The 12,225-nt window shown below is 38.3% G+C and overlaps 1 protein-coding gene across 1 annotated transcript in view; it reads right to left on the reverse strand.

Annotated features, from left to right (window-relative positions):
• Kif18a (kinesin family member 18A) overlaps positions 1-12,225 on the reverse strand; it is a 58,815-nt gene that overhangs the window by 21,153 nt on the left and 25,437 nt on the right. The window contains exons 12-13 of the mRNA XM_005401755.2: positions 8,525-8,646; positions 5,651-5,883 (exon numbers count right to left, since the gene is read on the reverse strand). Of these exons, the coding sequence (XP_005401812.1) occupies positions 5,651-5,883; positions 8,525-8,646 (355 nt within the window). The remainder of the gene's footprint in view (positions 1-5,650; positions 5,884-8,524; positions 8,647-12,225) is intronic.

Raw genomic sequence — 12,225 nt, forward strand, 5'->3', positions numbered from 1 at the left:
CAGGTCCAAAGGATGGCAAGCGTTTCTCTTTTGCCAGCACTCCTGTTAATATGCATGCAAGGAGGTATTTTTGGAAACTATTATAGATCAAAATTAGGTGGCAAAGTTGTAAGGTGAAATCAAGTATTAATATATGCATTTCAATAAACACTTCTGGGCTGCAAATGATTGATACAATTACTGAACTAATCATAAATCTGGATTCTTTCTAACAGCCTTGTGACTCATGGAACTCACAGTTGGAAAAGATACAGGTGAAAGAATTGTAACTATGTGAAGGATACGCAAGCACAAGGCAGCAGCAAGTTGGCCGAACAGGCTCTTGCAGTGCACTTGTGCCGGCGCTCTGGCTTTTATAGCAGCAATGCCAGTGCCCACAGTATCAGCTACACACAGAACATTACGAAAGGGAACACCGATTAGAAAATCGTTGTAGTCCCTTAAAAAAAGTCCCGCACTTCATGAGTAATAAACCAACCATAACCTTTTGATATTTGCCTCTGCGGGAAATAGCAGAGATCATGTTTCCTGCTCAGTTTCATTTCCCAGTATGTATTCAAACTTACTTCAGAAGAAAAAAGGTACAAGGGGAAAAGCCTTTAATTTACAGCAATATTTGCAGTTGCAGATGAGTAACTGAACACTGGCTTATGTATGTAGGGAGTAAGGGTCACATGAAATGTATCTAGGGCCATTAGCATGACTTAAACTATTGGTAATGATTCCATTTCGTTGCCGAGTATGAAAAAATGTGGACGATTTATATTTGTTACATGAAGTAGTAGAACAGAGCTTACCTATTTTTTTAAAACATGACTTTTCCTTATCTTTGAGTAATTTGAGGGAAAATTTAAACTCTATATTCAGTCAGAACTCTATGTTCAATAAGAATATCTGTACTATAACAGGCTGGTTTCTACTAGGATCTTTTATTGTGCTTTTAAGATACCACTGACATGGGCTGCAAAACTTTTAAAAAAAGGAAAGGTTAGAGACAGAAATATTACTAAATGTGAGTTTCCAGATGGATAATGAGGAAATCTTGACTTTTTATTTAATGTCAGAAATTTTATCAGTTCCATAAATAAACTTGCTGATGGCACCCGCATCCTGCCCAGCACTGAGTGAGCTTTCGGTTTTCTAGAACCAAAATGGGTGCATGTTTTACCCTAGGTCAGTAGACATGCAACATAAACATCCACCCCAAAATTGTGATACTGGCAAAGTATTAAAACGGACAAAACAAAAATTTGGATTTTTCCTCAATAACTAATAGAAGTTTATTAATAAGGATATTTCTAGAGTTTATTTAGTAGGTATACCAAAGAATATTTTAAAAACTAAGAATAATTAAAGAGTACTAGCTCTGCTACAGATCAAAAAATACTACAATGTATGTGGTACTAAAATATTGACTCCTAGCCCCAGAGAGACAAATAGTCAAAAGCATAGAACTGAAGTTCAAAAAACACAATTACATGACTATAGTGCTGCCTCAGCTCATAAATTTAATTCTTTCCATGGTTCTGGTCGCGAACCAAACTGGATGAGAACAAATCAAATTTCTTATAAGGTCAACGCTGAACGTAGCATGAATTGACTCAGTTATCGTCCCACTTGGTTTGTGCCAAGAGTGGTGGAAGGCATCAAGTCTGTGACCCGAGCAAGGTGCCGCCATGCTGTGTGTAAGTGTAAGGGTGCTGCAGGGGTGAGGTGTGTGCAAGTATGGAAACACACACCCAAGTGTGACGGGCGCTTAGAAAAAAAAGTTAGATTCTTGCTTGTCATCTTTTACCAAAATAAATTAGAAAATGCAGGGGAAAATTTAAAATTTATAGAAGGTCTTTTGAGGAATGCTTTTCTCCTAAAGCACGGAGAAAAGTAAGTTTTATTACATGGCAGTTTGAAAACTTCAGCACTAACATGGACACTTCAGATCTAGTTAGGAGGAAATGATAACATTTACAGGAAGGGTATACTTGCACCATGTGTATTACAGGGAAGAGTTAACATTCCACAGTGCTCTCATCTAGTCCTAAGGCTTTAAATATCACCTAAATGTTACCATCCCTCAAGTCCTGAGTTTCACTTAGACTTCTCTCCTGAATGGCAGATTCTTAGCTGCCTACATGAGGTCTCCACTTGGATGTATCTCAGACAGCTGTAACATGCCGAAACTGAACTCCTCGTTTTCCTGCCCTCTCCATTCTGCAAACCATCTCACCTGGTGTTCCCCATCTTGTTTACGGCCAGTCCTTTCTTTTAGATGTCCATCTCAAAAATCTTAGCAGTCTCAAAACTCTCTTCTACTCTAAAGCCAATGTCAGCAAATCCTGCTGGTTCTACTTCCAAAATACATTGGAGCTGTGTGTGGTGATGGAGGCCTGTGATCCCCACACTCAGGAGGCTGAGGCAGGAGGCTCACCATGAGTCTAAGCCAAGCCTGGGCTACATAATGACTTCAAGACCAGCCTGCACTACATAGCGAGACCTTGCCTCAAAAAAACAACTAAATCCAACCCAATCCAACCAGTAAAAAAACCCTGGACTCTGCCCTCTCACTGACTTCACTGCACATACCTGGAAGGCTGTCCCTGACCTGCCTTCCCCCTCTATTTCCATAGTCCCCACCTTTCCTACTGTCTTTTTGAACAGCCACATGCCTTCTTAGCAACCCTTTGAATATGCCAGGCAAATCCCTGTGGTAGAGATTTTGAACACTGCTTATTTCCCCTCCTGGAAAGATTCTCCCCCTGATATCCACAGGGCTGACTACATGCGCTCCTCCACGCTTTACTAGGGAGATGGATGCTACTCACCACCCTGTGAGAAGCAGTGAATTCCCCTCCTTGCTCCCCTCTCAGCTTCCTTTACTTCTTTCACACAGCATATACCACATTCTAAGACTGTTTCATTTATTATACTTACTTTTTCCTCCACTAGAACGTAAGTTGAATGGAGGTCGGGAGAGTCTGCATTGTACTGTGGCATAATCCTCCGCATCGTGTCCAGCACACAGGAGAAACTCGATATTGATGAGGAAATAAATAGATATCCTCATACTTAAGCCACAGTATGTAAGCCATAATTTTTTCAGAAGACAATTATACCAGAGGATGTTCAAATGAAGGGTGGGCAACAGGAAAAAACACAGACCCTCAAACAAGTAAAACATTCCTATATCCTAGTAAATAAAAATTTTAGCAACACTACTATCTGGCTATTGCTTCACATCTTTAGAAATGCAAACATGAACTGTGCTGTGTACGCTTTTTTCTATTACTACTTTAATTCTAAGACTAGAAACAGTGTTTACAGGCTCACTCATGTGAATCTTTCTTGTTATTCTTCTTTGAGTCTATTCATAATACACACAGCATATGTACTTCATGGAATGGACAAGACATACAAGCAAATAAGCTATGATATCATTTTAACAAAACTGTAAAATAACCAGCCAAAAATTCAACATAATAAAGCCAAAAGTCACCCTCTAAATGTTCCCAAAAGAAAGTACTTATTTATAAAATGCAACATGTCTTTCCTTTTAGAGGTAAATAAAGGTTTTATTGCTGACAAGTATAGTCTATATAATGACAATGTACATGAGATATGGATTTTTAAATAAGGAATAATGACCATCAAATAGCAGGTGGCCAGTATTTCTCAGTGTTGGTGCTAAAACCCTATTTCCTTTCCAACATCTTGAACGCATTATAAAGAAAGAATTAGGCCCCAAAGGTAGAGGAGAATCTGAAAAAAAAAAATTCACTTTCTAAATGTCTCAACTAGATCAAGTCAAATGACAATGTTTTATTAAAGAGAAAATATTATATTAATGGAATGTATCCAACCTCCCTATCACCTTAATATATAATATAGAGCTTTCTGCTATTAATAAAGATGTAGTTAACGCTGACCAACATCTCCTGCGAAGGCAACTAGAGTGTACACAACACACAAAGCACCCGTTGGAGGCCCTGTCTTGCTAACAAGCCTGCGGAGAGCGGAAGTGTCAGGAGGGAGGTGGAGGCTCAGGGCAGTCGTTGCTGCAACCACAGCTGTGGCTCCTGAGTGCTTGTGGATGCCAGAGGGTGGGAGGAAGGGTCAGCCACACTCGAGGCAGAGGGGACAAGCGGCTGTGGGAGGCCACACCCTAGGACACTTCACAGTGGGATACAGAGACAAATTTGAGATTATAAAAGTTTAAAATGTAATACAGTTAAAGTACTGACACACCAGAACAAATACAGGTAAAGCATTATCAAATCAACCAACTTATGGTATCTAGCCAGAATTGAGTATCCAGCCAAAACCACACAAACACAAAAATCCAAAACAAGCAAGACAATCTCACCAACTTAAGATAACAAAAGATGTGTAGCAGAAGATGAAATAATACTGCCAGTAATCTAAGAGCTATCAATTTTGAGATTATATGTTACCATTAGTGCTATCATTATCAGAGTCTAGATAAAGATGAACAGGTATTCTCACGCACTCTAGTATATGTGGGACTAGCGTTATTTCAGATTTTTAATTTTTCTTTAAACTGTGGAATATTTGCATAGACTTTACTGGTTGAGCCTCCTTAATCCAAAGATATTAGATGCTCAAAAAATCCAAAATAGTCTTGTCTTATATCAGTGCTCAGTTTCAAGTTTTAGAGCATTTCAGATTTCTGATATTTGGAGTAGGTATTCTGAACCTATAGCATCCTTGTTCTTAGAGACGAGTTTGATAGAAGATGAATTAAAAAAAATCTCCTCCAACCCGGTAAATTAGTTTCTAGGAATCTGCTACACACGTACAAATATGAACACACAGGTATATTCTTTGCTGCACTGTTTACTAATAGAACATAGGTTACGTAAAGTATGGTTCATCCATTTCTTGGATTCTTAAAACTTAAAAAAAGAGAGGCTAAGTACATCAGATAAGTAGGCTAAACATGTTCATAATGAACTAAATAAATGAAAAGTTACAGACCAGAGTATAACATGTTAATGTTTATGTGAAAACCAGCCAAAAAACTGAAAGATACTTCTCTCTCCTTGTGTCTCTCATTCACACACCTACACCACAAGTCAGAGATTGATAAACTTAACATTAGTTATCTCAAAGACAGCATATAAGATTAGGGCTCTGAGGAGAGCCAAATAGTGCACTTTACTTCTTATTTTCTACACCATTTGAATTACTTTTAACCATGATTATAGATGTTAGCTTTGCAATTAACATACTCCACATATACTTCTTAAAGAGCTAGAAAATGACGTGCCAAAAGAAAAAAAGAAAATCTAAATCGTTAGTCATCTCAAGAACACAGTATGTATTATAAAATACACCATTATATGATTTAATCTTCGACAGAGGATAAATCTTAAAGAGAGATGGGAAGAAAAGCTGTTTCATCAAAAACGGGTACAAGGGCTTTCCTGCCAGAGCTGTTTTGAAGATGACTGTATCCCTGATCTTAGATCCTGCAAAGACACGTGTCAACTGAAATGACTCTGAAGCTACTTTCCATATTAATTCTCGGAAAATAGCCGAGTATATTGCGAATTACCTGTTCTGCAGACTGACATATAAAAGAATTTCTTCAGACATAATGCTACTGTTTAGTTAATAAAATGCAAGCCATACTTACAAGGAATAGACTGAACAGGCACAAGCTGTGGAAAGGTCATCAGAACAGAAATCCCTGGCAGATCCTTTTGGTTGGGAGGTTCAGTAGTCTGATCTGCCCAAACCACCACTTTTTTCCTTTCTACCAAATGTTCAATTTCTTTGAAGTCAGATTCAAAAGCAGCATTTGACAAGCCAGCCTCTTTCAGTGTGCAATACTGTCTCCTTAGGCTTGGAAGTAAAGCATTCAGTACTCTGTTATACAGAAGATAAGAAATGAGAGACAAACACTGATTTTTAAATATATTATTTACAGTTCTTTTATGTTACACCCATAACATTAGCATATCATTGAAATGATTTCCTGTATGTTTTATTTTAGAAAATGTTATTTCAGTGAGACACCTCTACAAGCTTAACACGTTAAGTACACACTAGAAACACTCTCAACAGGGATTGCAAGAACCAGCCCTATTCTGGAGTAGTCTTCATATTCTGTTGTTCTCGCCACTTTCTGGAGCAGCTCTGGAGCCCTCTTTCCTGAGTGTCTTTCGTTGTGCCGTCCCGGCTGCCTCCATATCTGGAGTCAATTCAAAACGCTTGTTTTGCATAGGCATTTTCAGTTTGGCGCAGAGCCAGAAACTGTCTGGTACTCGATCTGGTGAATGAGGTGGATGAGTATATACAGTGATGTTTTTATGAGCCTGCCTTCCTGGTGGACGACACTCAGCAGAAACATTCGCTGTATTTTTGAATACACCTTGTAAAGGCACCCATGAAAGGGGGCTTCAAGAACTGCTTTAGAAAGTGGCAAGAACTACAGAATAAGTGTTCAAAGTAAGGGGTAGTATTCCGAGGGAGATTCATGGCACTGTCTTTTACTGGAATAAGTTTAGAAAGTGTAGACATTCACTGTACATTTCATTCACCCTTTATACACTACTTTCAAGTGAAAAGTCTTGCATTTTAAGTATAAAACTTTAAAACACACACAACAACAAAACCCAATGCTCCTTACGTGACCTAAAAGGAGTGGTTTTCAGAGTGGGCATCAAAGAGGAAAGATCTGGACAAGAATATTGTGTATAAGGAGTATTTCAGGCTTCAAATTCTTGGTTCTGCCTCAAAATCTTTCACATGCCCGACAGTCAATAGCAATGACGGTATCTGTCCATGTATTAGGTCGCTGTACAGTATACACCTGACAAAATGTTTGCGCCAGACAGCTGGAACTCCACTGAAAGTCCTAACTTCTACAAAGGCAGATGCAAAGAACTCGAGGATCTTCAAAGGGCTCAGCTCGGGTTCACTGAGACAGAGGCTAACAGACGAAGGACCGATTTAGTAATCACACACCCTCCATCCTAGCATCACACACTCTAGATTCAGCCACTTCTGAAAAAGTCCTATTACTGCATGAGGCTTTGGGGGAACATCTAGACACAAACCACAACAGGCTCTGTGCCATTTCCTTCAGAAAAGTTTAGGATTTGGTAATGCCAGGCAGAGGGTGCTTATTCAAAAACTCACAGCACTAAGTCCTGAAAGATCTCCCAAGGTAAACAGCATTTCCCATGTGTTGCTGTAACTTCTGAAGGCTCAATTAAGACAAGCTTTGACTCTGCTGAAGCAAGATTCTCAAAATGTTGAGCCCAGCCTGTCTCTTTTTCCCTGTGCTGAGTTGACTTTGTGTCCTCCTGCTGTAATAGCTCATAGCTTTAAGTACAATCACATGAGGAATCTTGAGGCCAGTAACTCACAGACCCATTAGGAGCCCGTGGCACAGGCACTGTACGTTTGTATTACTATCTATTTATATACAAGGAAAGAAGGCTTGGCCAGCTTATACGATCTCTGCACTGCTCACAGAAGCGAGAGTTCAGACTGATACCAAACTCATGGTCTTCCCATTATGCCACGCTGTCTCTGTGATGCCCTGGTCACCAATTTTCTACATTAGTGAGTGCATGGGCCCCTTTTGTTCCCATTTTAAAGTAGAAAGTTATCCTAAATACCTTAATCTATGTGTCTGATATAGTAAATACAGGGTGGTTAAAGTAAGTTATGTTTGCTGTGTGTCTGGAACTCCTGCAGGTAGTCTGGGTGCTAGTGGATGAATGTTTAATGTCTGCTCCAGGAGGTACAGATAGCATATGGGCAGCAGAGTGGTGTGAGCTTCCACCCACAGAAACTCTTGTCTTCTTTTTTAAAAACTGCTATACTTATAAGTCAAAAGTACAGAAAATTAATCAGCAGTTATTTGAGAATGCCAGTAGAACAGAGTAAACTTAAGGCGTGGAAAGAAGTCTGTAGAGAAACAAATTTCTCACTTTCATTGAGCATCAAAGTGATGCCTAAGAAGTTGACTGATTTATCTGAGTGATGAAAAACTGTTAAGCCACACTTTAAAAAAAATTTTGTTTTTTGAAATTACATGATAGAGATGTTACTACTGAGCTATTAGAAAGAGTAGGAAAGAGCATCACATAAAAATCGGGACCCTGGATATTTAGCAACTTTATTTTAATAATAACAAAATCATTCTAGAATTATGAATAATTAATAATTATCTACATAAAAATTAAATTAATGTTAATCAGAACTGCTTCACTGGATAAGAATTCTTAGAAATTTTATTATGCTGCATGCATTAAGTAAAAATAACAAAATTTTAAAGAAAAATGCTTTAAAAAATTAGTCACTGTGGAAGAACCACATCTTGTATATTCTCAGAGTTTTCCTACTGTGGATTTTCTGTTACTGGCAGACACTGGGAAATAATGCATCCCATATACATAAAACTCAAATTTTCTGGCAATGGAAAAGTAAACTTCCATGTTTTGGGTACTTTGGTCTAGCCTTAAACTCTGTAGGACAGGTAAATCCATGTACTTACGCCTCAGTCTGCCTGTGCTGCTGCTCTTGCAGGCAAGCGAGGTCGATCATATGTCTAATTTGTGCTTTCAAATCTTTATTCTGGAGGTGTAAGTGGTGAACGTGAAGCTCTTTACTGAGTTCCTAGGGAAAACAATACAAAATATATTTTAGATTCTTTTAAGCATATTAAAATCCTATTTGTTTAATAAAAGTTATTCCATATTGGTGCAGGTAGTTTTATTTTTTTATATAGATAAAACACGTTTGCAAACAATTTTGAAAGTAAGAGTTCTAGTATAGGTAATCTATAACTTAGCAGCAAGATAAGGTTTGAAGTTTCTTTAGAAACTGAATATTAGGAACTCAGAAGAAATGTTACTTTTTTTTTTTTTTTCCGGTACCGGGAATCGAACTCACGACCTTATGCTTGCCATGCAGGCGCTGCGCCAAGAAATGTTACTTCTTAGTGCATTCATCTTGTTCACAATGTTGTGAAAATACATTCTTAGGGTCTGCGTTTACTGATATGGCACTTGCACCATTTAAGCCCACAGTTATGGGGGGGCATTATTTCCCAGTGCACACTCTCTGCCCTGAAATACCATCATAGCATTGGTCAGGAACAATTTCATTCATTTACTTTATCAATAGCGTCTCTCTACACTAGAATGTTAAGGTTCACCCCCAGGACACGGACCATGTCAGATCAGTTTAGCATCTGGAGTTACTTGCCCACGCCCACTCTTATTATTAGCATCACCCTAGGCAAAAGCAAATTGTTAAATATTGCCAAAAAAGTCTCGCATGCTGCTATTTTCTTAAACCTCATCTTTATAGCATCACCTGTCCTTAAAGTTACAACCTAAAATTACATTTCTTTCCTCAAACCTAGTAGGCCTTAAGTACAGAAAATACTGGCTAAGTGACCACACTGAAGTAGGAATGATAATTTAGTAACATTTTCTGCCATCTTTACGTGGGAAATTTTACTTTGTATAATGAAAAAGAATGATTTTAGGGGGATATTTTGAGTAACTGAGCCAGCATTGAGAGCTATGTCTGGAAACTTCCTCTCAGAAAAATTCCTATAATCCATTTTAGCTTTTCAGTCTAAGTCTCTCTTCCAATTCAGTTGAGCAAATTCTCTAAAAGCTTAGTTGTTTCCTTTTCTCTTCAAAATACTTTATCAGTAACAGGATGATGACTGAAAACGATGCTAACCAATTGTCTTGAGATACACTAATGAAAGGATTTATCTACATAATTCATTTTAACACTTTAAGGAATACAGTATGTATTTTAGAAAAATTCTTTCTATGAAAGCAGAATGACAAGTTCAGAGCACTGGTCCGAGTTATGTGATTTTTAGGGGTAGACTTGGCATTAAAAGAAATGCTGGCGTAAGTAAAATATATGGCCTTTATGAAGATCAGCTCACTTCACTAAAATTTAGGAGCTGGGTGAGATGATCCTTTCTTTCCAGTTGGAAAAGTCAAACAATTATAAAGTGGTACCTCAGTTAATGAATTTAATTCTTTCTATGGCTCTGGTTACAAAACTAGTTCCAAGATTCTAGATCAAAAATTCAGTTTTACCCAGAATGAAAGGAATGAATCCTGAGATTAGAATCTTGGAAAGAATTAAGTTCATGACAAGGTATCATGTAATCGTGTAAATACGTTTGTCAAATATTCCTCTCCTCTATTCCCCTAAAATCTTCCTTTTTATAAATATTGTTGGGTAATTTTCCTTTATTTTCTTGAATTATTCTCAGGCCTTGGCTACTTGGCCATCTTCGGAAACCAAGCTTATAATTGAGTCTGACTTACTCGGATGACAGAGCAGAATCTGTTCGAAAGACTCCAGGCGGGCTAGTAATGGCTGAAGCACAGCACACTGAGTGGAGGCCCACCCTTGGGAAGCGCCAAGTGCCAGCCGCGCCCAGCCTGGTGAAGCCCAACGCAGCCTTCATGAGGCGAGAAGGCACTGCACACTGGTGCTCCATGACCAGGGTTACCAGGAGAGAGTGCATTACGACGGGATAGTATCAGACGCACACAGACCAAATGCAGCAGCCTGACACGGGGGAGTCAGTCACAGTTAGGAAGAGGCAACAAATGACAGAAGTTGCTAAAAAGCAGACATGTGACAGGGTACAGAGAAATCAGCACGAGTGTGGAAGTCAGAAGAGCTGAGTCTTTGTCAGTCTTTGCCAGCATCCTATGACCTTAAAAATGCCTTTACCAAGTTATACTTCAGTTCGCTTACACACGAAATAATGGCTTATGACTAGATTATTATTTCAGCTGTGAAAAGCCCTACAGAACAAAAGAATGGAGGGTAGGATTTGGGTGTTGGGAATGGAAACAGTTTTCTTTTCAATTTATTTGTAATAAAATGCATGAAAGCCAAAAACCTAAATTAGGTTCACATTCAGGTATACAAAAGTTCTACCTAAGAGTTATAGATGACAGACTGCTAGAAAAATTAGATTGCATTGAAAAATTAAAGTTGACTGAAAATAAACAATATTAGGTTCTTAATCGCTAGTAAGAAAAAAAATTAACAATAATGCAAAAAACTTTTTAAAATTGGGAGCTTAGCATGCATATAGACAGCAAAGGCAAACTAGTAAGTTTTACAGTCAACCTTTCTATGTCTTTAACAGCAGGCATGTTCTCAAGTACTTCCCCCGCTGGAGGCGGGCATAATTTAGAATGTTCATTTCATGCACCAACATACTAGATTATATAAGCACCATGCAAATTAGGTTGTGCTGCTCAGAAGTACAAATAGTCCTAAAAGGGCTGATCTAATATATTCTAATCTGTCAGATTACAGCCACAAACAGTGGTAATGAATTTAGAAAACTATAAAGCACCTTCAGTAGTTACTTTTAAATAAGGTAAAAATGTAACCACAATCCTTGATCATTAAGTAATCACATAATAAAGGGGATGAACTAAAATGTAGTATCAATACTGAATATCTATTACCAATCTATGAGAATCAGCTCCTGAGGACTGACTGATAACCACTCACAGGGCCAGGGTTACAAGCTACTGTCTTAGAAAACTTTCCATCCAGGACACGGTTTTGGTACTCGTAGCTGTGGTATGACAGAGGCTCTTTTATCCTCAGATGAATCTCAACAGTTGTGGAAGACTTATATCTTGCATAGAATTTCAGAAGTCAGATTTCCTAAGCCGAGGCAATCTCTGCTAGAGTGATTGGAGTGTTTGGTAATTCTGGTATTTGATAGTCAGTTTGAATACTGGCTCACACAGTGATTTTGGACAAATGACTAAATGTTGATGTTTTAATTTCTCATCTATAAATGATGGGTCATGGTCATTTTTACTTGGTACTGAAGTATGATATTATCTTAAGATAGATATGGCCTTTTAAAAAATGTGGTTTATTTTCTTTCTGTGATAGAGAACACTGTTTAGCAGAAGAGCTTCAGGAAACTTCAGTGACTGAAAACATATGCAAAGCTGTATGAATGTGACCTTCCAATCTCCCATGCAGGAGAAGATCTGTGTATCTTCGATTAGACTCTCAAATCTCAGCCACATTTATGACTCCTGAAAAGGTCAGAGTCACTGTTCCGGAGGAGACACTGAAGATGTACCATATGATGCCACTAACTGTTCTGTGTGTTCCACACTTTCGTTACTGACATTTGTATTACTGTTGTTTACGATTATTTATGGACTA

Source organism: Chinchilla lanigera, unplaced genomic scaffold (genome assembly GCF_000276665.1).
Source record: "Chinchilla lanigera isolate Chin_1 unplaced genomic scaffold, ChiLan1.0 scaffold00075, whole genome shotgun sequence".
Classification (NCBI taxonomy): Eukaryota; Metazoa; Chordata; class Mammalia; order Rodentia; family Chinchillidae; genus Chinchilla; species Chinchilla lanigera.